General features: G+C 38.3%; 1 protein-coding gene across 5 annotated transcripts; it reads left to right on the top strand.

Annotated features, from left to right (window-relative positions):
• The first annotated feature begins 2 nt into the window (after window positions 1-2).
• On the top strand, window positions 3-25,488 carry Srsf11 (serine and arginine rich splicing factor 11). 5 transcript variants are annotated; one of them, XM_021157588.2, is made up of 14 exons: window positions 5,039-5,235; window positions 9,649-9,782; window positions 11,751-11,813; window positions 12,280-13,273; window positions 13,567-13,676; window positions 14,512-14,604; window positions 15,138-15,187; window positions 16,938-17,065; window positions 18,538-18,619; window positions 19,983-20,114; window positions 22,386-22,475; window positions 23,559-23,654; window positions 23,966-24,104; window positions 24,208-25,488. In XM_021157588.2, exons 7-14 carry the CDS (start codon window positions 15,168-15,170, stop codon window positions 24,400-24,402), a joined length of 882 nt encoding a protein of 293 aa, XP_021013247.1. In that variant the 5' UTR covers window positions 5,039-5,235; window positions 9,649-9,782; window positions 11,751-11,813; window positions 12,280-13,273; window positions 13,567-13,676; window positions 14,512-14,604; window positions 15,138-15,167; the 3' UTR covers window positions 24,403-25,488. The 5 variants fall into 5 exon arrangements, with proteins under 5 accessions (XP_021013246.1, XP_021013244.1, XP_021013242.1 ...); XM_021157587.2 differs by lacking the exons at window positions 11,751-11,813; window positions 12,280-13,273 and adding an exon at window positions 3-133 and having other exon boundaries at window positions 24,211-25,488; XM_021157585.2 differs by lacking the exons at window positions 11,751-11,813; window positions 12,280-13,273 and adding an exon at window positions 3-133 and having other exon boundaries at window positions 23,538-23,654; window positions 24,211-25,488.
• The last annotated feature ends 769 nt before the right edge of the window (window positions 25,489-26,257 follow it).

Below are 26,257 nucleotides of genomic sequence, written 5' to 3'. Positions count from 1 at the left end.
CCGCCTCGCAGTAATCCGGGCTTTGCCCTAGCTGCGCGCGCTGATGTCGTCACCGCCAGCTCCCGGGGCCGCAGGACCGACGAGCCCTTCCGTTGCCCTCACCAACCTCGCCCTCAGGAGAAACTTCTTTCGGGTAAGTGCGTCTAACGGGCTGAGAGGTCCTCGTGGGGGGAACATAGGCTCCCTAGACAGCGCGGTCGTGCATGGCTGCGCTACTCAACTTCGCATCAGAATGTGGTGGCGTCGAAACCTGAGGCGCGGCCTGTGGGCCTGAGCGCTAGGCCTGGGATCGCTGCGTTCAGCGCGGTGATCGAGTTGATCCCGGAGTACAGGATGGCGAGTGTCACGAAGCTTGACCCTTAAGATTAGGTACCCACCTGACAGCTAAAAGCTGTGGTGTATTACGAGCAGCTCGGACTTCGAATCCTGCTCGCTTACAGACTAACTTATGCAGTTGGTCCCACGCTTACGAAGCTTATTTTTCACTGACTTACCGATAATCCAGTCTTACGAAGTTTTAAAAATAACTTCGGATAATGAAAATGTAAATACTGACCTGGCATGGTGGCGCACGCCTTTAATCATAGCACTAGATAGGCAGAGTCAAATGGATCTCTTGAGTTGGAGATCAGCCTGGTCTACACAACGAGTCCAGGACAGCCAGAGCAACAGAGAAACTGTCTCAAAAAAGAAAAAAAGAAGAAGAAAGAAAGCAAAGAAAATTTAAATGCGTAGTTTTTGTTGTAAATACAAAAAAAGAGAAAATTTTATTTAATAAGTAGCGATTTCCTTCTTAGTTTTTTCTGGAGTTTACAAAGTATTGATGTATTTCCTCAAACGAAGAAGTAGCCCTCAACTATCCTGGGCTGGGGATATAGTTCCCTAACGTGGGCAAGGCCGTGAATCCTGTGTGCAGCGCAGCATCAAATTCTTTGACTGAAATTGACTTTCTATTACATTCCTCTTAAGTCTAGTGTTCGTTTTTGCACACGTGAATAGGGTTTCACGTGCCCTGGTGCCTCAGGAGGTTAGAGAACAACTTGAGGGAGTGGGTTCTTTTTCCACCAACCTGCAGAGCCATCTCACCAGTATGAAATGGTTATGGGTCTGGGGATGTTTAGAGATTCACTAGAATGCAGCGCCCAGCCACCTCAGTCGGGTTTATAAAGCCAAAGAATGCAAAATTACAATGTGTTTATGTGCAAGCAGAACAAAGTTATTTACAGAAACATCAGTTAAAAATATATATCCTTAGCAGTCCTTAACATAGGAGGTCTAATTTTGCCTAACTACAGAGATTTTTAACTTCTAAGCATAAAGTCAGCCATCACAGAAATGTTTTTAAATTAATTATTTTCTGTGTATTGATGTTTGCGTTTTTTGCTCTAAGAAAATATCAGATCCTTTGCAACTGTGGTTACTCAATGATTGTGAGCCGCCTGCCATGTGGGTGCCTGGATCAAACTTTGGTGCTCTGAAAAAACCTTAAGTGCTTCTAAACGCTGAGCCATCTTTCCAACACCGATTTTCTCCCCTTCTTTTAAATGTAAAGAACATATGCAGGGAGAAGGCTGCATAACTCTTTTGTCATCCTAATGAGGAGAACAGTATTAGTTGAAAAGTAGATTTGGTGTGGTCTGACCATACTGTATCACATGCAGTTTCTTCACACAAATGTATTTTAGAGTTTTGTTGTGTTCTGTTTTAGAGTCTACAGAATCTATGTAGCCCTAGCTAGCCTGGAACTCACTATGTAGATCACACTGGCCAACTTGAAATCCACCCTGCCTATCAAGTGCTAATATTAAAAATGAGTGCCACCACATCCTGCATATTTCTATATCAATAGGTATGAACTGGCGTAAGGATTTGGCTAATACAAGTTTATAATATACTGTATATTATGCTTATATAGCATGTGAAAAATAAACAGGTTGTAGCCAAAATTATCTCTTGAATTTCAGAAAATTATGTATTTGTTGCTAATTGATAGAAACTGGAAGCTAATTCATGAATTGAGCTTGTTTATAAAATATATGAGTGTAGTCTTGACAACTTGTTCTTTATGGTAGTTGAATTACCTTAAGACTAATAATGCATTTAAAATGAAACATTTTTCAGTAGTGGCACTCAAAGTATTTGTGGGTTTTAAAATTAGACAATTGGGGACAATTGGAAGGCTCAGTTGTTAAAAGCACCTACAGAAGCCGTGGTGGTGCACGCTTTTAATCCTAGCAATTGGGAGGCAGGAGGCAGGAGGATTTCTGAGTTCAAAGCCAGCCTGGTCTACAGAGTGAGTTCCAGGACAGTTCACAATTCCCTTTAACTCCATTTCAGAGAATATGGCCTCTGCCAGCATCTGCACACATATGGTGCACATAAAGGCTCATACAGGCACACACATATACATAAATAAATAATTTTTTAAAATTAGACATTCTGCATTATTGAAGTAGCACCAAATAAAATAAAAGATCACATCTTTTGGGATGTAGTTCAGTTATAGAACACTTACATATCTTGCAAAGACCTTGGGTTCTATCACCAGCTCTATGGAATACTGAAAAGAAGCCCTCTTCTGTCCTGCTAAAGATTAGGCATATCTGCCCTTTTTTTAATGGAGGTGTTTGGCTATGGTTTATTATATGCATTTTATTTAATATCGCTTGACATTACTTTAAAAAAATACCAAAAAACATAAGCAATCAAGTCACCCAGAAAGTGCTGATTTGTTTCGTGACAGAAAGTAAAACTTATTATCAAATAAAGATAGGGAAATCCATTCTTACCACTACAATTTAATAGTACATTTTCAAACATGGCTGTGCCACTCATGAAATTTTGTGTATATATTAGACTTTTTTCATAGTTGAAAGCTATAGTTGATGATTAACTTATTAAATAAGTAGTTTCTGTTCTAGTAAGAGAAAAAGAGGTTAATTTGTGCAGAGTTTCTTGCCTTTTTAGTACATGCATTTCTTACATCTTTATGTTTGCTTATGGAGAGTTTGTCAAAGAACTGCAATTCCAATAGATTGGGAACATTGGCTATCTTTTTTCTGTGTTATACACGTTATGCTATACTTCTGGCATCTCCGAAATCTCTAGAAGTTAGTAGAGACATAGTATTTGGAGAAGTTTGTGAGTTTGGGATGCCTTTATAATATTGGAGAAATAGTGAGAAGAAAGAATTTGTTGCCTATATCCAGATTCTATAATTCTGTTGCCTTTTCTGGCAGATAATTACGATCACTTAAACTGTCATAGATTGGATATACTTGCTGTTTGTCTTAAGATTTTTGTCACCTGCTTTTAGCTATATTATTTCTGTGAAAGTCATTAACAATGATAAGTATTTCATTGCCTATTCAACTTAGTAGATCTATGGTGATAGTCAAAACAGATTGAAAATGTTCATTTAAATAAATTACTTTTTTGCTAGCCTTTCTGCATCAAATGCCCTCGATTAGTGTGCTCAGTAAGTCTTACATAAATCAGATTCTGAAGTTAAAAGATTTTATCATGCCAGGCGGTGGTGGTGCACGCCTTTAATCCCAGCACTTGGGAGGCAGAGGCAAGCGGATTTCTGAGGTCGAGGCCAGCCTGGTCTACAAAGTGAGTTCCAAGACAGCCAGGGTTATACAGAGAAACCCTGTCTCAAAAAAAAAAAAAAAAAAAAAAAAGGGAAGATTTTATCACACAGCGTTTTCTTTGGTTTAACTATAATTTTTATTATAAAACATAAAGCATATAGAAAAATGTAGAAATGGATTAAACCCAAGTTTGATCAGGGACCCACATGGTGGAAGGAGGGCACCTCCAAAGGGCACTGTGACACACACATACACTATAAATAAGTAATAAAATTTTTTGTTTGAAATGTAAAACAGTATTATAGATTTTCATATACCTTTTACAGCTAATAAACTGATGTTAAATAACACTGAAAATCAAAAGACAAAGCTTGAGCTCTTGTCATTGTGTTCTTTGTTCTGTCATGGGTAGTGCATTGTATGTACTCCTGATACTAAGAACGTTGATCTGTGAGAATCTGTAATTAACAGTGAGTGATACCTGTTATTTGAGAAACTACTTAACACTATCTTGGGAGTGATTGATGAGTGATCATGTTTTTTGTTTTGTTTTAAACTCTGATGAGGCACATTAATCAGCCCCTCCCTTCTGTGCTTAAGAACTTTGTCACTGAACTAGTGAGTAAACCTAGTAAGTCAGTTGCATCCTTGTCAGTATTGGCCAAGAGTTATTTGCCAAGTGTAGAGATTTGTAACTCCGTGTAAAGTCTGAGGTTTTTAGCTCTCGGTAGTTTTGAGTCAAATAAATTAGCGTGGCCTGTATGATAAATGATTAATTAAAGTAGGTTGGGGTGTTCAGTGCTCGTTGGAAGTAACTCAGACTTTGTGCTAGGTTCTGCAGTCTGGGAAATACATTTGAATAACAAAAACAGTGCTGTTACTAACAGGTGGTATTGAGATGAGATTAGGGAATTTAGTGGCTTGTGTAAAGGCATAGAGAAAGTAATTTTGGGTCTTTATGTTGGAGAACTGGAATAGGTCAGATGTGGCTGAAGAAATAAGGCAGGGGGTCTTTGTTTTGTTTTTGTAGTGAAGAATACTCGTGTTAAAGCGGGTGTATTTCAAACTGCTGACCGTATACTGTAATATATTGAAGGACTGTAAAGGTAAGTTAAAGTTCAGTGAGCGAACAGAGGCAGGGCGTATGTGTTAAACTGTCTTTGCTGGAGGTTTCAGCGGCTAGGTGGAGGGATTCTGCCTGAAAATGCTTCTGGTGCTATGTGGAGTAAGCAGGAACCATTTCTGAGGTGGCTCAGCTGGGTGGGCGCAACCGGGACAGTTGCGGGAGCGCGAACTGGACGCGTACTTCCGGGATCTGGGCGCATGCGCGGGCGGGCGTGGAATTGTGGGCCGGCGGCGCTGCGCGAGGTCCGCGGCCGTTTGTGTGCGGCCGGCGGCCAGTGCCGCGCGCTCTCACTCTGTCTTGTGTTTGATGTGTTGAGCAGGAGGCAGCCCGCGCCATGAGCAGCACGGCAGTGGTCCCCAGCGCGCCAGGCCCGGGCCCAGGCCCCAGTGGCGGGCCAGGCGGCGGCACCGAGGTGATCCAGGTGACCAACGTGTCTCCGAGCGCCAGCTCAGAGCAGATGCGGACGCTCTTCGGCTTCCTGGGCAAGATCGACGAGCTGCGCCTCTTCCCGCCGGAGTGAGTACCAGGGCGCTACGGGCCCGAGGCCCTTCCGGTGAGGCGAGGCGCGCGGTCCGCCGGAGCCTAGCGAGGAAAATCCGCGGGCCTGCCAGGCCGCAGGCCGGGGATGAGCGCCCGAGTGGAGTTTAAGGAATGTTTTTCCTCTTCGTGTTGTTTATACCATCATTTTGCTTTGGGCACTTAATGTTTCGATTAAATCCCCCTTTTAAAGGAAAAACTAACCCAGTGCTTTGTTAGAAAGGAAGTAAAATTGTTGCTGTTATATTCACTTGATGTAAATAAGGATTGCTCATAAGTAATTTTGAACTACGGAAGAGCATCAAACCCTATAACCCTTCGACAGAAGACTCAGTCAATAGGCCTGCATGCTAAGTTTTTATATAATTCAGAGAAATTCATCATAGCTGAATCCTGGTGTGTTTAAATAATTTACGGAATGTTTAAATTTGAGTTAGGGTTTATGTGGGTTTTGTCTTGTTTTAAAAGTGGTTTTTATTGCAGCGGTATTAGACGAGTGTATTCATTGTAAAGAACAAAGAAAGTATGAAGATAGAAAACACATTTGAAATAATTGTATGTCCTCTAGAAACAATTATAAAGTTTACTGAAAACATAGTGGTTAATGTTAGTAAAACTGCCAGCCCAATTTTGGTGGTTAATGCTGTCCCTTAAATTCAGAATAAGAAATGAGAATCATCACACTCATCTGTTGTGTGTGTAATCACTAATCATGCTGAAGTTGATCATACAAGCCTATGTGTTAATTATTAATTTTCATGGCTTCCCTACTTGAAATATTTTTACATAACTGTTTAGTGCTTGACATTAGTATGTTAACAGTTTCGTAGTGTTTTAGGAACAGTTGTTTGGAGCAGAATCTTGACCTTGGAAATCCACAGGGTAGCTCCTTATAAAAGCATACAGAAATTGATGTTCTGTTTATTTCAACACATCCTACCCTTCAGATTGCTCCTAAAACTAATATTAAAACTACAAAAAATATCATATGTTCAACTTGTGATTTTATTCCTGCAGATTACTAAAAGTTTTATTATAGTCACTCACTTTGTTTATTCTCCAAAGCAAGTCTATACTGTATTATAAAAGATAAAAGAAGTGGGTGTTGTATTGGGCATTTTACTTTTTGTTTGTTTAGTTTTTTCCCTTGTAGACCTACCTAGCTAGTGAACAGTACTTTAAAAGAGGTCGTGATAGACTTAAGCTGGTCTTTTTGTGGTGATATGGGTAATTCCATCATAAGCTGAATAGTTGCAGGGTTTGTTTATTCCTTGAAATGATATAGGGTACTGTGTACTCACCTTCAAACAGTAGCATGGCAGCTGTCACCAATTCACAGAATAAGGTCAGCCTTCTGCCTTTCATAGACCAAGATTCTTGAGTTCATCAGCATTGCATTTTGAAGAATGCATGCCCCAAACACACCTACTAAAACACTTCAGGCCGGGAAATGGCTTTGTAAGGCTTGCAGGGGGATGGGGGAATCAACGTAGGCTATGCTGACCTCCAATCAGTATCTTGCTGCTTTTACTTCTCAATTGCTGTGATTATAGACATGGTGTTTATTGTAGAAGTGGATAGTAAAGTATTTAGTTTTAAAGGAATATCACAGTGGGACACTTACCTAGGTAAGGATCCCAGTGAAGCATGTCAGTGTTACACTGTACTCGAAGGCAACAGATTATTCATTTGAAGCCTTCATAACCAAACATGATCAGTGATCACTTTAATGATCTTACCCACTTTTCAAGAAAAATATACTTTAATGAGTTATTGAATATTTCATGCTATAATTAGAAAGGGGCATATGAGGTCAGCAAAATTGTTCTCAAGTGATTGTTACTCTTGTTACCTGTGCTGCCTTTTACTTTATAAAGCTTAAAAGTCTTCTGCTTAGAAATGGCCGACACAGTACTAAGGTAGAGTTAAAAGACTAGAGTGATGGCCTAAACCACAAGTTCTTTTTTTTTTCTGAGTCTGTTTCCTATTTTATACATTCGTGTGTGTGTGTGTGTGTGTGTACATATATGTGTGTGTGTGTGTGTACATATATGTGTGTGTGTGTGTGTGTGTATTTCACATTGTGGAGCGCAAATAGGATTTTACAGGTCTACACAGTGTCTAGGAGTGAGCTTGGCATGAACTCTTCTGAATGGTCATCCTCTTCAGAAACCGCATCAGAACTTTGCCAAAAATCATGCTTTTAAGCCACAAGTTCTTAAACTTGAGTGTCCATGAATAGGGGGATCTTAAGAATGAAGTCCCTCCTGGGAAAGATATTCTGATTCAGTGGGCTCTTGGTAAACACCAGAATTCACAATTTTCTATGTGCTTCTTAGAAGATACTTTGAAATTCTTTCAGCAGTAGAAGCATAAGGGAACTGTTTTTCTTGCTTCTTTGAGTAAAGATACTTATGCTTTTAAACATGGTCCTTACGCAGAATAAAATGTATTTGGTAAGTGGGACATAGTTAACTTGAAGGCAATTTAAGATTCCTTTTCTGTATATACATGCTTTGCATGCATGTATTTCTGTGCCATGTGTATGCCTGATGCGAGGCCAGAAGAGTGCACTGCATCCCCTCGAACTGGAATTATTGACTGTTTGTTGTAAGTGCCCATCTGGGTGCTGGGAATCGAACATGGGTCCTTCACAAGAAGTGCTCTTAACTCAACCATCTCTTCATTCTAAGAACTGGTTTGAGTTTCGTTGTTATTGTGATGGTGGTTTGGGGTTGTTTTCACCGCAAATTCGACAACAGTTATCGGTGTTAAAGAATGCCTATAATTTCCTAAGGTGCTGTTCTGTGGGTTTTAAGAACAGAAGGTAACTTCATTTTGAAGAACTTTGTAAATTTAATGGCTAAAATTTAAAACAAAAATGACAGAAACAAAACAAAACAGGTGTCCTAGCGCACACGCTAGAACATTCTTTTCACTGTTTCTGATTGAAATTTTTTCTCAAATTCTAGACACATTTTTTTTAAAATGTGTCCATTGAGCCACATAATCTCAGCAGGTAGGTGTAGGCAGAAGGATCAGGAGTCTTGCAAGGCTTGAACTTACATAACACCCTGTCTTAAAAGAAAGCCTATCCTTTTAGAAACATTGAGCTTTCAGCTTTATGGATGCGGTTGCCTTGTTGCTTGGTTCTGCACCCTAAGCTCATATTCACATATCTGGAAAATTTAAAGTAGAAGGAAGGGTTAATGTTGCTGTGCTGTCAGGGAGCCTGGATAGGGTTTCTCACAGTCAGAGACTTAAGATTGTTACTGTCCTGGGGAACTGACCTCCCAAGTAACTTGTGGTCTGGGTTATGCTAGGAATTGACCCATTATATCTCTTTAAAAGCTTATTCACTATCATCTTTCACTGCCATAGCTTGCACTTACTTTATCACTTATCTGTGGAAGCAATGTGCTCTTCTTAAAGTGTAGTATGGGGAGGAGCTGCTATAGAACATGTATATATGCCCAGGTATGTGCTATTTTTTTCTTTTGTCTGACAGTGGCTTTAGACCAGAAAGCCTTATTTAAAGTGCTTAGGAATTCTTATATAGGGGTGGAGAGATGGCTTGGCAGTTAAGAGAACTGACTGCTTTTCCACAGGTCCTGAGTTCAATTCTCAGCAACCACATGGTGGCTTACCACTGTCTATAATGGGATTTGATGCCCTCTTTTGACATGTCTAAAGACAGTGACAGAGTACTCACATATATAAAAATAAATAGATCTTTAAAAAAAAAAGAATTCTTATATATTCTACAGATGTAGGGTCAAGGTGTTGAATCTATCGGTTTGTTGTTCAGGCCAAGAATGTTCATTGATTATCAAATAGATGTAGCTTTTTTTTGCTCTTTTGAGACAAGGCTTCAGTGTAGCCTATGCTGGTCTGGAATTTACAATTTCTGTCCCAGCTTCCTGGGGAGACGGATTATAGGGTTGTGTCATTGTGCCTGCTTATGTCTACTTTCTACCTTTTTAGTTACACTGTGAAATTACCTATAATAAAAACTTTCTACGCCAGAACTGTCACTTGTGTATAAAAACAGTTTGTGTTGGAACTAGGGTTGTAGGTCAGTGGTTCAGTGTCTACCCTGAGCTTGAGCAACACAAGCACATGTATGCACAGTCACCAAAATGATATGGTTGTCTCTCTGACTTAAATGGTTTTTAAACTGCTGTGTTACAATTTAAGTGGTGATTATACGAGCATGTCTGCACTGCATCTCACTCTGTTAAGTCATCAGGTCATGCAAGACATTCTCTTTTCAATTGGTTAAAACAAATTAACATTCATCTATGTATTTTTACCAGAGCATTGTCCTTTTGGTGATGTATATGTGTTTTAGCCAGTGCTGTTTTTCTCTAATGATATTTTTTTATCTTTTAGTGACTCACCTTTGCCAGTCTCCTCTCGTGTCTGCTTTGTTAAGTTCCATGATCCAGACTCAGCAGTTGTGGCACAGCATCTGACAAACACTGTGTTCGTTGACAGAGCTTTGATAGTCGTACCATATGCTGAAGGTTTGTGCTTTGTTTCACTACCTATGTGGGCACCCCTGCCTGGCCATTGGCCACAGTGTAGATGTAGAGTAAGCATCACTAGCCTGTCAGATTCCAAGCATTACTTTGAAACCCTTGTTATACTGCACTCCATAATTATTACTTGGAGGTTTTTTTCTTACTCTAAAACTGAGAAATAACGTCTGTTTTATAAGGTAATTAACTTTTTGCTATCTTTAAAATATTTTTAAGTTTTTTAAACTGAATTCCAAACTCTGAGATATATTAATGTGAAGTATTGAGAAGTCCCAAAGGTAATCATTCATATCATTCTCACAGAAACCTTCAAATTCATGCATGATGCTTATGTTCTAAAATCAGTAGCTAAGTCAACTTTATTTCCTTTATTCTCTCACTCACTCCAACCTTAAAATAGACTAAAAACAAAAACCACATGCTGAATTCCAGTATACCAAGGGTTGCAGTAATTTTAGTTTTGTAAAAGTTTAAGATTTCCTATAGTTTAGGTGCCAGATGGACACTGGGTGTTTGTTTTTAATGGCAGATTTTCTTGTTCTTGTTATATTTTCTAGAATATCTCAAAATAATAAACTCTTCTCTCTGTTGTGTGTGTGACTTTTGTAGTGGAGAAGGCACATGCAAAACCCTCCCAGATGGCTGGACACAGTGGGTGCTCTGCAGCTGCAGGCTCTAGACACTAACTAAACCAGCGAGCACTCGAGCCCCCAAGTGTTTCCTGCTGTCACCATTTGTTAACTGCATTTTCTCTCTTTTTACGTTTTAGGCTGTTAAAGTAATTTGACAGGAAAAAAAAAAAATGAGCAGGTTTTTGGATCTAAAAGCCGCTGTGACAGGACAGCACTATTTTAATGCCATTTTGTAAAACTTTTCAAAGGCATACTTTACAGTTAGCTTGTTCCCAGTAAACTGCTGCTTGGTTTGCTTTTGGTAACTATAAATCTTTATTCGAGGAAATCATTGACATGATATACGTACTGAATTTTAGCTTAATAATTTAATATACTGTCCATGATCTACATGCTTTCCCTTTCCTTTAATAAACTGGTTAGTGGAAGCTGTATCTTGTAATTGTTGCTTTTTAGATGCTTCTTAGATAATTGAAGACAAATGTGAAGATTTGCCACCATACATTGTGAAAGTTGTGAAATGTCTAATCATAGAGAATTGCCTCTGGTTTTTCTAAAGAAATTATATTCGGAGATGAGTTAAGGCATGCTATTTTGGTAACAGTGTGCTAAAGTGAGAGATGTGAGGCCAGTAACAATGTTTCTATGAAAGAAAAGTCAGAAAGAAGCTGATTTAGTGTATTTTGGATAAGCAATTCCTTTTATTTCAGTGTGCCTCTTTAAGATAAGACTTAACCACCACCTTACACCAACAGAGAACTTACAGAACTCAATTCAGGATGAGTAAAGTAGACAGTAGGTCTTGAGACGGTCATGTCATGTGAGTAATGTGCAGAGTGCTTCAGTTAGCCATAATACAATGAGCTTGGGATGGAATATATAGTATATCATATATCTGGGTCTTTATAATTATTTTAAGCCATAGTAATTTTTGTAGATGTGGTTTTGAAAGTGAGGTTTTGGGGAGTATATATAGAGCTTTAGAAATACTTAGTTCAGGAATCTGTTTTTGCTGCATTTAATTTGTGGTATGATGTGCTGTATTAATGTTCCCTCCACAAGTAAACTGATATATTCAATCCCTTTGTCACCAGTCACTTGGTTTTAGCCCTTAACACTTGGTGTTGGCTCTTGGTCAGTGTGTTAGAACAATAGACCAAAAGTATACGGTAAGAATAGCCTCACTTGGTAAAAGAGAGATAGCTAGCTGGATGTGGAAGGTGCTCTTAATAGTAATGGATTTGGGGGCATCTAGGTTCCTTGGTTAATGTTTGTTTCTTTTGTCTGTTTCTTTTTCTTTCATTTCTACACATTCATGCAGTATTTCATGGTTCTATCAAAGCAGCAGTAAAAAAAAATACTCTTGACGCATGAAAATTAACTGGTGAGGGGCCTCATTGCTATTTTTAAATTGTAGTTTTGTTTTTAGTCTTTTTTTAATCAGAGGATCAGATGCATGACTTTTTTTTAAATGGATGCAGATCTTCTCTCAGGTGTCTCACAATAAATTCAAGAGGATTTTAGTTTGCCAGAAATGTTGGAGATGCACTTAATTTGAGTAATATGTTATACTTAATATATCCTCTTGAGACATAATTTTGCATGCAAAATTATCCCTTTATCTTTGTAGGTTGTTAATATTGATGCATTAATACCCTATATCCAAATGATCATCTCCCCTTCCCTCCATAACTCTCGGTATCTAAATTGATGACAGCTCTGACACAAGCAAGATAGCAGTGCTGTGTAGTATACATTTGTTTATATTATCGGCACTTCTCAGTGTAGGTGGAAGGAACCATTACCTTTATTTAACAGTGGTTTTTCTTTTTTGTTGTTGTGTTTTACAGTTCTTTTCCCTGGTTCAGCCTGAACTATATACCAGGCCCTGCTGAAAATACCACCCAACAGTTTTCTTCTGCAGCTTATCCAGTTTCTCTTAAGTGCCCTGTACATATTGTATGTTTTATGATGAGATGCAGTTTCTTAATATGTATTACAGAAATACTACTGGTATTTGCAAATATGTAGTTTAATTGTATTATTGAACTCTCATTTTGGGGGCTTGGGCACATTAACAGATTAATCCATCTGTATAGGGCTTTTGCTGTTGGATAGAATTTAAATTGTCTACATAAATAATTTGTCTTAGGACCTTTAGATTTTATCTGAATACACAGATTAGGCTTTAAAAGCAGGCATACATGTGGTTTTGGGCTTAAGGAGTTTTGAACAAGTTAGATGTTGAACTGACACTATATAGCAACATTTTTTGATATGGTAGGCATGGCACATATTGGAACCTAAAGCATTTTACTGTACAGGTAAGGAATGTGCCATGTTTTACCTACTCTCACTCTTTCTCTCTCTTTCTCTCTCTCTCTCTCTCTCTATCCCCCCCCTCCCTTCCTCTTCCCTCCTTCCTCTCTGCATCCCCTTCTCTTTCTCTCTCCCTCCCTCTCCCTCCCTCTCCTCTTTACTCCCCTTACACACATTTCCCCTGTGTATTCAGAGACCTTCAGAAACATTCATATTCATGTCATGAGTCAGCAAAAGCCCTACTCTTGATTCCAACAGAATATTTCCTTTACATACTTTCCTTCTTTTAATTTTTACAAAATTTGTATGGTAGGTGTAAAGAAAATCATAGTAACTGTACCATATTATTAACCCCTAAATCAAACTTTTTTTGTCTTGTGTATCTTGATTTTTCTGTGTGCTTTATAGTGAAGCAGCCGACACGAGTCGTTGTTCATAAAACAGCTTTTGAAAGTTGAGAGCACACCCCTGGAGAACCGACTGTGCTTGCTTACGTTTGGTTCATGACTTAAAAATCGAGTACAGGTGATGAAATCTTGGCAGTGTTAACAAAACAGTAGTGTGTATTGTGCTATTTTTTTTTTACTCTAGAAACTTAACCATTGTAGAGAAAAAGGAAACAAATTTTCACACATTGAAGTTTCATTCTGACATAAAATTAATGATAAATAATCATAGAGATCAAACTTTATATTTTAGCGAACATAAGTACTTTCAACAAACTCAGGTGGTGTATCAGGGAGACATTTTCTGGGTGTTTTTGTGTGTTTTCTGTCTTCAAAGAGAGTGTGTTCTCATGCAAGGATGTTTCTCTGCAGGAGTTATTCCTGATGAGACTAAGGCTTTGTCTCTATTGGCACCAGCTAATGCAGTGGCAGGTCTTCTGCCTGGTGGTGGACTCCTGCCTACCCCCAACCCACTTACCCAGGTACAACCCCATTGAATTCAGAAAGGGTATATTTAGTGTTTGAGGTAATATTTGACAATAGACGACTTCAGCACATGAATGGAAAGTCAGACTGCCTCTGTAAGACTTTGCATGTTTGTGTTGATTTAATTGTGGTTTAACTAAAACTTCTGTCAAGAAGAAGACAGGATCTTGGCAATGTAAATCAGAAAAAAAAAGGGGGGGATGGTTAGGGAATAAGAGGTGGAGGTTACCATACATCTAATGAGTGACTAGCAGTCCTGTGAGAAACAGTGCTGCACAACAGGAACACAAACATTTTGACCAGAGGACTTAGTATTGAGATTTGTACTTGATAGTGCTAAAACTGGGAGAACAGGATACGGGGGCTTCCAAAGGAAGCCTCTACCTTAGTATCCAAACAGTAGACAGTAGACAGCATGCATACATGACAGCAGCCAGAAGAAAAGTACTTAGGGTCCTGTCATCATAGCACAAAGCTGGTTTTCATTGAGGATGCAATGAGTACTTAAGGCTATATTGAGAGGGCCATTTCTCTTATAGATCATAGAGAATTAATGTTTTATAAGAAAATGAGAGGTTGACCATCATATGGACAGGTGTGAGGAACTACAAACCACAACCCTCATTTCTATTGATATATTTTTACTGGGACATAGTTATGTCCAGTTCTTAGATAGTTTATACAGCAGAATTTGAACCATGGCAGTAATGCTTTTATACCATTGAGCCGTTATAACACTATACACATAGCCTACATAAGTGAAAAAGTTAGTGTCTAGCCCAATACTAAAAGTTAAAGATGTTTTATATAATAAACCCTTACCTGTTGCAGATTGGCGCTGTTCCCCTGGCTGCGTTGGGAGCTCCAGCTCTTGATCCTGCCCTTGCTGCTCTTGGGCTTCCAGGAACAAACTTGAACTCTCAGGTATATCTCACTACCTTTCATTTGTGAGCTTGTGTTTGTAGGGTATTATTTCATTAAACCTTGATTTGCATTTCAAAGCAAGGGTTAGCTGATTGTGTTGTAATCTTTTTACTCTGTTGACTTATTTGAAAGAGATTTTTAAATGACCACTGAATTACATCAGTCATTAATCCTTCACACATTTAGAGAATATTTTGTTTCTCAGAGTTTGTACTTTTTAGAGATGTTCTGTTACTCTAAGGAGTTTCAGATTTTCTATTTTAAGTCTTTAGAATAAGCAAGAGCTGATCCTAATAAACCCAGAGTGCTCAAGCCTTACTCTTGATAATTTGCTTCCCTCTTCTATAGCCTTAGCCACAAAGTTACCCATTGTTAGAATTCATAATTTGCATTTTACATTTTTGCCATGGATGTACACAGCGCGTTGCAGTTTATAGGTTGCCAGTTTGTCCCACAACTTTTCAAGAAACTTAAGAAAATAGCAGTCACTTATCACTGTGTGCTCATTGTCTTTTTTTTTTTTTTTTTTTTAGTCCCTTGCTGCAGACCAGCTATTGAAACTTATGAGTACTGTTGATCCCAAGTAAGCTTTCTCATTGGTCTCTATTGGTTTTATACTGTATAACTGTCGAAAGAACACTTACTTTTGTTTTCTTCTTGAAATATATATATAATATAGTTTTAATATAGTTTTATATGTAATATATTTTATATCTGTGTAATATAGTTTTGCCATATGTTCACTATGTGGTCAAGCCTGAACTCAAATTCCTGTCCAAGTGCTGGGATTCCAGGCATAGACCACTATACCAAGTTGAAAATAGTTACTCTGTTATATATTACATTGTAGAACAGTTACAGTTAACAGAAAAAAAAAATAGCTAATCCTAGGACATGCTTGGTGTATTATTACGGATTATATTGTAGAAACAAGAAAGGGAATCCAAAAATAAGGGTTTTGAATGTTTCCTAATAGTTGTGAGTGGCTTGTTATAGTGTGATAGCATGAAAGTTGTATTTTGTAAATACACATTGGAGCCCATGCATGGTGGTGCACATCTTCAATCTCATCAGTTGAGGGACAGAGGCAGGTGGATCTCTGTAAGTTGGAGGCCAGCCTGGTCTATAGACTGGCTCCATAATGAAATCTGACTCAAAAAAAAAATCAATAAAATACACAAAGGATTTCTGTAATCAATATTAAGCATTCATTGTGGCAAAGTATATACATTGAAATGGGAAACATAGAAGTGCCAGGGGGAGGGACCACAGAGAAAAAATCTTGGGTTTTAAATCAGAGTCTGAGCCCTGAGGGAGGTAGAAATTGGAGAAGGAAGTATATATTAGGGGACTAACACTACCAAGTTCTTATAGGTACTTTTACCCCAGTACTTAGAATTCTTTTCTCCTTGATAGATAACAGATTTGTGGGGCTTTTCCCAATGTAGCCTAATTTGGAGTTAGTCAACATCACTATTAGTAAGTAGAGGAACATTGCAGGACAAAGGACATGGCTTAGTTGATTACTGTCCCCACAGCCTAGCATATTAGTAGCACCAATACATAATGGGTTCTTATGCCCACTCTCATATACCCTTGGTTGAGATCAGGCTAGCTCCTAGAGCTCATAGAGATCTGCTTCCCTCTGCTTCTTGTGTGGTAGGATTAATGAGTATGCCATCACACCCAGCACTCTTTCCAAAAAAACTTGTTTTTTCTTTTCTTTCTTTTTTTTTTTTTTAAGAAAATCTGTTTAGCACAGTGGTGTGCATGTATACAAGCTACAGTGTGTATTCGGGTTAGGACAGTTTTAAGGAGGTCCACAGTCATTAGACTTAACAGCAATAGCATTTGCCTGCTGAGTCTCAAGGGCCATTTGTGCCTGTTCTTGATGACATCCCTCTACATTGATAACTGAGGTTGTCTAATTTATTGGATTTGTTTTTGCTTTTTCCCTTGCATGTGTAAGCACTTAAAGACAGTTCGTTACCTATTTTGGTTAAGATTTCATGTGTAAGTTTATGAACTATTGACCACTGCCTTAGTTTCTTCCCATCTGTAGTCTAATACGTAATGCTTTCCCCTAAATCCTATGGTGAAAGGTTAACTTGAGCATCAATATGTTCTCTTATACTAGCATTTTCCAAAATAAGTATTTTCTTATTCCAGGTCTCTGTAAACATTGTAAGTGGCACTTCACTGCATGCTGCTTATTAAAATGGTGGTCCCTGGTATTTTGCTTTCAAGGATTATTTACAAATAATGATGGTATGTGAAACATATCTGTTTACTTGAAATGGAAGCTTAAATTTTAAACTATTTTCTTGTTCCAGATTGAATCATGTAGCAGCTGGTCTTGTTTCACCAAGTCTGAAGTCAGACACCTCTAGTAAAGAAATAGAGGAAGCCATGAAGAGAGTGCGTGAAGCCCAGTCCCTGATTTCTGCCGCTATTGAGCCAGGTAAAATGCTCATACACACTTTCCTTGAATGTTAAATTTTAGTTCTTGGTAAAGCTGGTAATGGCCTACATGTAGAAGTTGTTGAATAACATTCTTGTCGTTTTTTGTTTTGTTTTGTTTTTAAGACTTTCTGTATTCTGAGACACAAAAATCATGTAGTAGAGTGCCAATCAGATTCTTTTGGGTGGTGGTAGGAGTTGCCGAGAGGGAACCTGGAGGCTTGTGGATGCTAAGCAGGTATAACCACCATTAAACAAGCTCTGGACAGACTGTCTTTTTGAGGTTGATTAGATGAATCCTCCCAGTGTATGTGTGTTATGTATTTGTAAATCTGTGGTAATGAAGCACATTTTCTTAAATAAATGTTTGATTCATTTTTTTTAACTCCTATTCCTTAGTAAGTGTAAATGTTATTACTTGGAAAGTAATTTTAAAGTATAAATAATAAACTGATAAAAATAAACTGATAGCAAATGCTATAGTATATCATCTGATAAGGTGTCACGTAAGTGATAGGGGTCATAGATGTACAGCTGGGTTTGTACTGTAATAGAATGTCTAACTGCTTCTCTTTAAAAACTGAGGCTGAAATGACTGGTTTACCTATAATGAATTCTATGGTCATATGGCTTCACTTGTGAAATGCCTGTAAATTAAAGCCTATGAATGAAATGACAAAATAAATTAGTGGCATCATTTGGTAATGGTGAACATGTGAAGAGGGCAATGGCTTTAGTTGCCTCTTAGCTCCTGAGTTAAAGAAACTTGGTATGTTGGAAATGAGGCAGTTTTGCTCTAAGTATACAGTTGAGAATGGCCTTGAAGAATAGGCATATATTAGGAAATAGCTGTCTTCCTAAAATCAGTCAGATTCTGTCACTAAAGTAGAGGGACAGGAGAATAAGTCATGGTTTTCGCTTTAAATTTTGATATAAATTATACTTAGGTGCTAGAGACAGTATTCTTGATATCCTTTATATATACATGCACAGTTGTGTATGATGAGAACATTTCATTGGATCAGGATTTGAAATGTTTATATTAGTGCCTGATAAAGGTAGGTATATTTGTGGACCACCTTCAGTAGAGACTTCTAAAGACCAAATGAGAAAACCACAGAGGTGCCTTATGGGGATGATTGAGCCCTCGGGAGCATTTCAGATTATTAGATAGCAGATGAAACCTCAGTTAACAGTTATAGTTGCGATAGGATTTACTGAAAGCTGAGGAATCCTGTCTCTGAAGCTTTCTAGAGTGGAATTAGGAACATTTATAGCATTTGAGGGTATCTTAATAAAGGCTGAAATAAAGACAAAATATTCTTTGAAGGCCAGCACATTGTCTCATTGGTTACACGTGCTTCTGGACACCTGGAGGGCTGGACTTTGATTCCTCAATCTCACACATACACTCACATACACCTCTGGTTAAGCATTTCTTAATACAGCTTTTTCTTTCTTTTCTTAAATCAGACAAGAAAGAAGAAAAGAGAAGACATTCGAGATCAAGATCACGCTCAAGGAGGAGAAGGACCCCCTCATCCTCCAGACACAGGTTAGCTCTCTTGACCATCAACTGTGCCCTGAAGACCACCTCCTTGGTGAAGTAGATCTAATCATTGGTCATTGCTGCTCATGGAGTCGGAGAGGAGGTTTCCTTGAGCATTTTAGGAGAAATGTGTAGGGTGAACAGATTGTTCCTACTTAGAATCAAATCAGTGTTAAGTCCTTTCACTGATAGGAAACACTAAAATGTTACAATTGTATCAAAAGAGCAAGTAACTTGAAATTCTACCCAAAATCAGATCTAGATCTGCGTAGTGGATCTCTCACATTAGTTTATACCCTTTTGTGAATATGTAAGGTTTTGTTTTCTGTAGCAGAGTAGTTCTCTCTCTAAACTTAGGAGTCTTTGTTTTCACATTTAAAAAAAAAGTCAGTGTACCTTATGTGGGTTATATCTGACTATATTAAACATTGTGAAAGTCATAACAGCTAATCCATATCATTTTACATAGCTCTGCAACATTACTCACCACCCCAAAAACAAGGGTTTGTTGTACTTCACCAATCTAAAGTTTTAACTTAATAGAAACAAGGTTTTACTTTCAAATTTTACACTATTTCTGTTTACTTTTGCTGTTTCCTTTGGGGGGCTTATTTTGAGATAGTCTCAGTATGTAGCCTTTGCTGGCCTAGAACTCATGTATACCAAGCCACTCACAGAGATCAACCTGTTTCTTCACCATGATTGGCTCACATATTTAATATGTAAATCACATAGTTTATTTTGATCATAATCAGCCTTGTTTGCATATTTTAAAACCTAGCCTCTTGAGTATGCACTTAGAAAAGTTTTAATATTTTCAGGAAATTATAATTAGTGCTTGATAAATTGCCCAAATTTAGCATGACTTTTGGTTGCTACCCAACACTATGCACTGGCATTTAATGATATCTCTGACTTCATCAGAAAACCAACAAATCAGACTCATACTTAGTTTTTCATATGTTTTTATTTCTTTTGGAAGGCAGATTTTTATTGTTGACAATAGATTATTTTTCCTTAAAGGGGTAATATGCTTTGTTTATTTCTAAAAAATCATCCTTCACATACTTCAAATGTGTGATATAAGTTCAAAATACTTATATCTGTTGGTTCTATATTTTGTTATGGAATCTTCTGCCATCAACTTGTAGAGTGTACAGTCATAGACTTTCAGTTGTATACACAAGCACAAGTGAATGCATATCATGAACACACACACCAGTAATTTCTGAGGTCTAGAAGATAACTGGGCAAAATGATGATCGCAGCTGAAAAGAGGGGAATTTTCTCTGGTGCTTGGTACTTAGCTCTGAGATGGGTTCAGTGTACATTTTATTTCCATGCACACATTACTGATTTACATTTTTAGGCGGTCACGAAGCCGGTCAAGGAGGCGGTCACACTCCAAATCCAGGAGTAGAAGGAGATCCAAAAGTCCAAGACGGAGACGATCTCATTCCCGAGAGAGGGGTAGAAGGTCAAGGAGCACATCCAAAGCCAGGTACGTTTGTGCAAAGCAGAAGCAACAGCCACAGTTCCTGAAACCCCAGTACCAGGCTTCTTTGTTACAGAATTGAGGTATGGAGAGGGGACAGGGTGGAAAAGAAACATGGCTTGAGGATGCTGCTCTTGGTTTTCTTGTCTCCTGCCACCTTGAAGATGTAACAAACTTTTTTTCTTAAATTTTTTTTTCCATTTTAAAAAAAATTATGTGTTTGAGTGTTTTGCCTATATGTGTGTATGTACTATGTGCATGCCTGCTGCACACAGTCTAAGAGAATCAAATTCCCTGGAACTAGAGTTACAGTGGTTGTAAGCTGCCATAAGATTAGCTGGAATTGAACCTGAGTCCTCTATAAGAGCAACAAGTGGTCTTAACTGCTGAGCCATCCCTCTAGCCAGTCTTAACATTCCTTAGTTACCTACCTACCTGTTGGCGCTCCTCTTTTCCATTTAGTCACTGTTTTGGGTGTGGATTTAGGACTCCTAGATATCCTTTGTGTGCCAAGGAGCTCTAAGCAGACAGCTAGCTGTGTTCATTTATCTTCATGTCATCATCAGTATTTGGAAACATTCTTGAAAGATCATTTATGGTTTAGGCATGTAGCCATATTAGAGATTTCTAATAGGACCAATAAAGTTAAATTGAGGATTTGTACGACGAAAGAATAAGTGGTAGGTTTTTTTTCCCCACTTAAAAATACCTTTTTTTAAGACTACTCTTGGGGCTGGAAAGATGGCTTTTAACAGTTTGAGCATTTGCTGCTCTTATAGATAGATGACCTGGATTTGGTTCCTGGAACTAACACCAGGTTCTTTTACATCTACTTGTAACTCCAGGTCTAGTGCATCCAACACTCTCTTCTGGCTTCTAGGCACCTACATGCACATGGTGCACATAAATTCATACAGAAACATACAAGTTTAAAAATAAGTAAATACATCTTTTAAAAAAGAACCCATCTTTTCATTCAGAGAAAAATTATTTTAAGTCAACAGTCTAGTTTTGAATAACTTAAAAATAATAGTGTTCGCTTTCCCTACCTTTCAAATCATTTATCATTTGTGAGCATGTACCTTAACTAATCAGAAAGGAACTATTTATGTACACAGAGAAGGAATCCTGGTATTCCTTTCCTTAATACCTTTCTATTGAGAACAAGGAATAGTGACATGAGAAGGAATCATGTTCAGTGATAGCTGTAGAAATTCAGGTATATTGAACAGTTATTGAAGGGAGAATATAATGATATAGCACACACTTATGCCTTGAACGACCAACAGTGCATGGTATACTTGAGAAGGTATAATGGAGCCTGTTGGGAAATTTGGTAATAAAGACTGCCTGACAAGAAGATGACTGCTGGAGGACGAGGACCAGAGTAGGAAGGAGACAAGGTAGAGAGTGTGTACTGTGGGATTTAAATAAAATGAATTGGTAAGGATCTGTAAAGAATTTTGGAATTGAGTGTGGTGTGGTACCTATCTTTAGTGGTGGGAGAGTTTTCAGTGCCACTGACTAGCAATAGCAAAAAAAGGTAGCTGATTTGGCTTAGTCTGAGATGGGCATTTTCCTCAGCGTGGGTGTATTGAAGGAAACAGGTGCTAGCAAAGGATTGGCAATGGTGATTTATTGGATTCTGACATGGTAACAGAGTTCGGGAACTTGTGATCAAGTGAAAAAGACCCAGCAACAGTGATTAAGCCCATTGAACTCAATACCAAACACAGGAAACTAGCCAGCATCTTAAAAAACTTTTCTCAGTAGATAAGCCACTTTTAAATTTTTTTAATTTATTTTTTTAATTAGGTATTTTCTTCATTTACATTTCCAATGCTATCCCAAAAGTCCCCCAGACCCTCTCCCCCCATTCCCCTACCCACCCACTCCCACTTCTTATCCCTGGCATTCCCCTATANTGGGGCATATAAAGTTTGCAAGACCAAGGGGCCTCTCTTTCCAATGATGGCCGACTGGGCCATCTTCTGATACATATGCAACTAGAGACACGAGCTCTGGGGGTACTGATTAGTTCATATTGTTGTTCCACCTATAGGGTTGCAGACCCCTTTAGTTCCTTGGGTACTTTCTCTAGCTCCTCCATTAGGAGCATAGGCCACTTTTCTATCAGAGATAAGTTCTAGTGAACTATCCCCAAAAAATGGGAAGCTTAGAAAAAATTTATTACAAATATGTTATTTGTCATAAGAAAGGGTGAGATTACATTGAATGACTTGTAGTCGTCACCCTTTATTAAATTTTGTTTGCTAGAGACAAAAAGAAAGAAGATAAAGAAAAGAAACGTTCCAAAACTCCACCAAAAAGCTACAGCACAGCCAGACGCTCTCGGAGTGCAAGCAGGTAAGGCAGCAGCACATGAGGCCAGGGGGCATGACTGTTCAGCAGGCCACAAGAAGTCCAGAATCAGACAGTTAACTCAGTGTTGAACAAATGAGGCTTAAACAGCCAAGTCTTAGTGACTAAGGTATCCTGAGTTGTTTGGGGTAGCTTCATTGTGATATGTTTACTATAGTCACGTGTCATGCTCAAAATGTTTACTTCCCAGATAATAATTTGGTTATAAATGAATGGTAGAATTTTAAGGCTCCAGTAACTATATATATATTATTACAGTCAAGATAGAAGTAATGCAGCAAGTTTTATAGAAAGATTTCTTAATTAATGTTCAATACCATTTCAATCAGATGTTCACAGATTCTTGGGTACAGCATTTGCCAGGCTTGTGCCATTTTTTTCAAAAACTTGAAAAGTTGGACCAAAGAGTTGAAAACCAATGTTGTAAAATTTTTAGAAGAAAACTAAAATAAGGGCAGAGGTGGCGCATGCCTTTAATTCCAGCACTTGGGAGGCAGAGGCAGGTGAATTTCTGAGTTCAAGGCCAGCCTGGTCTACAAAGTGAGTTCTAGGACAGCCAGGGCTACACAAAGAAACCCTGTCTCGGGGGGAAAAAAAAGATGGGGCTGGAGAGATGGCTCAGCGGTTAAGAGCACTGTCTGCTCTTCCAAAGGTCCTGAGTTCATTTCCCAGCAACCACATGGTGGCCCTCTTTTGGGATGTCTAAAGTGTACTTAATATATAAATAAATAAATAAATCTTTTTTAAAAAAAACAAAAACAAAACTAAAATAAGCTTTGGTGTTCTTGAAGACAGGAGAATGCCAATTCAAGGCTAACTTATGTGCCCCTGTCTCAAAAATACCATCAAGAAAGTAAAAATACTCCAGAGTGCTAGCTGTAGGTCACATTTTTACATTAAATATGATAAAGAATTCCTTCTGGATCTCACAATAGTCTTTTCTTAAGCTTGAGTTTGTTATTGCCTAAAACAGTATTGTGAGGCAGGTCTTGGGCTGTGGAAGCTCCTAGTGGAGCTGGTGAGACCACACTATATTTTAAAGCCTAGTTTGCACATTTGTGATTCTAGAGAGAGAAGACGACGGCGAAGTAGGAGTGGTACAAGATCCCCTAAAAAGCCCAGGTCTCCTAAAAGAAAGCTGTCCCGCTCACCATCCCCAAGGAGGTAGGGGTATCATTTATATCTGTGATTTGTAATATTTGGGACTAATGTTTTTTAAATTATTAGATTTCTTTTATACATGTGCAGTAATTTTCTTTTGGGGGGAATTTAAGGCATTGTTCTTGACATTTCTAGTATGTATTTTTTTGGGATGATTAGCACTTTAGGGCTCTATGCAGCTTAAATTCTTACTTTGATTACCCAGTGTTTCAAACTGAGCTCTTTGCATCCTTTCTAGAGAGCTTGATTAAGCTCATCATCTGCCAGTTTTTGCAAAGCAACTTTATAAACAGATTTTTAACTATTCTTTCTAGACATAAAAAAGAGAAGAAGAAAGATAAGGACAAAGAAAGAAGCAGAGATGAAAGGGAACGATCAACAAGTAAAAAGAAGAGGAGCAAAGACAAAGAGAAGGAACGAGAAAGGAAGTCTGAGAGTGACAAAGACATAAAAGTAAGTACACAGACTGGGGTGCTGATACCATGGTGCTGCTCCTGTTTTATTAAGAAGTGTTTTTCCTTTGAAGAAGCTTATTTTCCCATTCTCCTTGGCAAAGCAGGTGACTCGGGATTATGATGAAGAGGAGCAAGGCTATGACAGTGAGAAGGAAAAGAAAGAGGAAAAGAGACCAACAGAAGCAGTATCCCCTAAAACAAAGGAGTGCTCTGTGGAGAAGGGGGTGGGCGACCTTCGAGAGTCCAAAGTGAACGGGGATGATCACCACGAAGAAGACATGGATATGAGTGATTGAGCCCAAGGCTGGCTGCAGATGGTCCTCAGTGTCATTCCTTGTGATCTCTAATGCTGTGTGTGTTCATCTCACCTAGGTGTATACAGCTGCACATTACCAATGGCTTCAGAACACCTGATTGTGACCTCTAGTGCTTTATAGCAAAAGCTATAAAGTGGTACCCGGGTGACCAGCATTGCCATGGTTACATCCATTTGCGTGATCAAGCAGCTGTGCAACTGCTGCTTCTAACACAGATGAACAGCTGCATGCATCTCCAGCAGGCATGGATTGTCTCTGTCTATGATCCTCAGTGCGTTCACTTAGAATATTTCTAGAGTTTGAGTCCTTGCCGTGATAGAGCCATGTAGGGAATGCACTGATTGCATGTTACCCCAAACGTCATGAAACTTTCTGACACGGTGACCTATTTAATGGTCTTGTTTGTTGACATGACAAATTAACATTCTTAGAGTTACATCTGAAAAAAAACATTTGTGATAGATAAGCCTTTTGAGCCTTGTGGCTAAATTTTTGTGGCTTTGTTTAACTTTCAAAGGTTATATATGCACTAACCTTTTTTGATGGCTAAGTAGGCTTTAAATTACAGTAAAAATTTTTCAAAGAAAACTGGCTGTAAAATATGATGTTTTGAATTAGTTGTTCACTTTTTCATAGCTACTTGTTTTCCCCCCAATAATTTATTTCACATCTCTACCAGTGAACTCAGCCCATCACTAGAAAATGACCTTGTCCTGATTTTCAGTTTCCAACTTTATTAGTTTTAAAGCTCACTGTTGAACAAGAAGTGGTGGTGCATTTTAAATTGACCTTCATGTGCTTTTAAAATACGACAGCTCTCCTTGATAATGTACTTTTATTTGATCTCAAGTTGTATAAAACCAATAAACTTGTGTTACTTTGATTGCAGTAGTATCTTATGCACAGTGATTCCATGTTATATGCAGACTAGGTAGGCAACTGTTTTCTTAGTTACAAGCTTTACTTTTGTGCAGTTAAACAAAAGTCGGCTACAGTCTGTGCCATGTTGATGTACAGTTTCTGAAATTGTTTTACAAGACTTTGATAATAAAACCCTTAAACTCACAAGTCATGCTTCTGTAGAGCTGGGTTGTGTTTATTCACACGTTGAACATATGTCAGCTGCATCATTCCCTGTCTACATATTCAAACAATAACTGGAGTCTACCCCCTCAGTGTAGATGCCTGCATAATTGTCAGCAATACCTTCTGTCTAAATTATGGTTTAACCTGTGTTTTAGATACAGAACTAAGTTCATCCAACAGTGTCTTAGGAATAAATATGATCTCACCTATACCTAGCAAATTTATATTTTCATTGAAATTGCAGAAATTTGCCTTTCTGGAATCGTATGTTGCTGGTCACATTTGTACTGTATTACAATATTAAACAGGTAGATGGCTAGTGTTGGGTGGCTTAGAGGAAGGAAGATTAAGACAAGTTTATAGTCTAAAAGGTTTGGATATAAATTATTAAAAATTGAATTCTGCATATAAAAGTATTTTTCCAGTTTGTATTTGAGTAACTTTTTAAAAGATGGTATGATACTTTTAAATTTTGGTTTATGACAAATGCATCAAATTCCAGTAATGGTCTGAGTAACCATTACATTTTAAAACAAAGCTGAATGTAGGTGACATTCACTTAAAAACTTAGTAGATCAAAGAACCATGTGGTAATGTGGCAAATTCTGTGCAAAACAAAATACTGGCAGTTCAAGTCACAAAAATGCCTGATGGTAAGCCTGAATGAGCTGGGAGGCAAGCTCATGGGCTGCAGTATCCCTGTGTTGGTGAGCATCAAACTAGTCAGTAACTGGGAGGAATACCAGGG

Source organism: Mus caroli, chromosome 3 (genome assembly GCF_900094665.2).
Source record: "Mus caroli chromosome 3, CAROLI_EIJ_v1.1, whole genome shotgun sequence".
Taxonomy (NCBI): Eukaryota; Metazoa; Chordata; class Mammalia; order Rodentia; family Muridae; genus Mus; species Mus caroli.
Note: the sequence above shows the minus strand (reverse complement) of the source record. Positions and strands in the feature narration are given on the sequence as shown.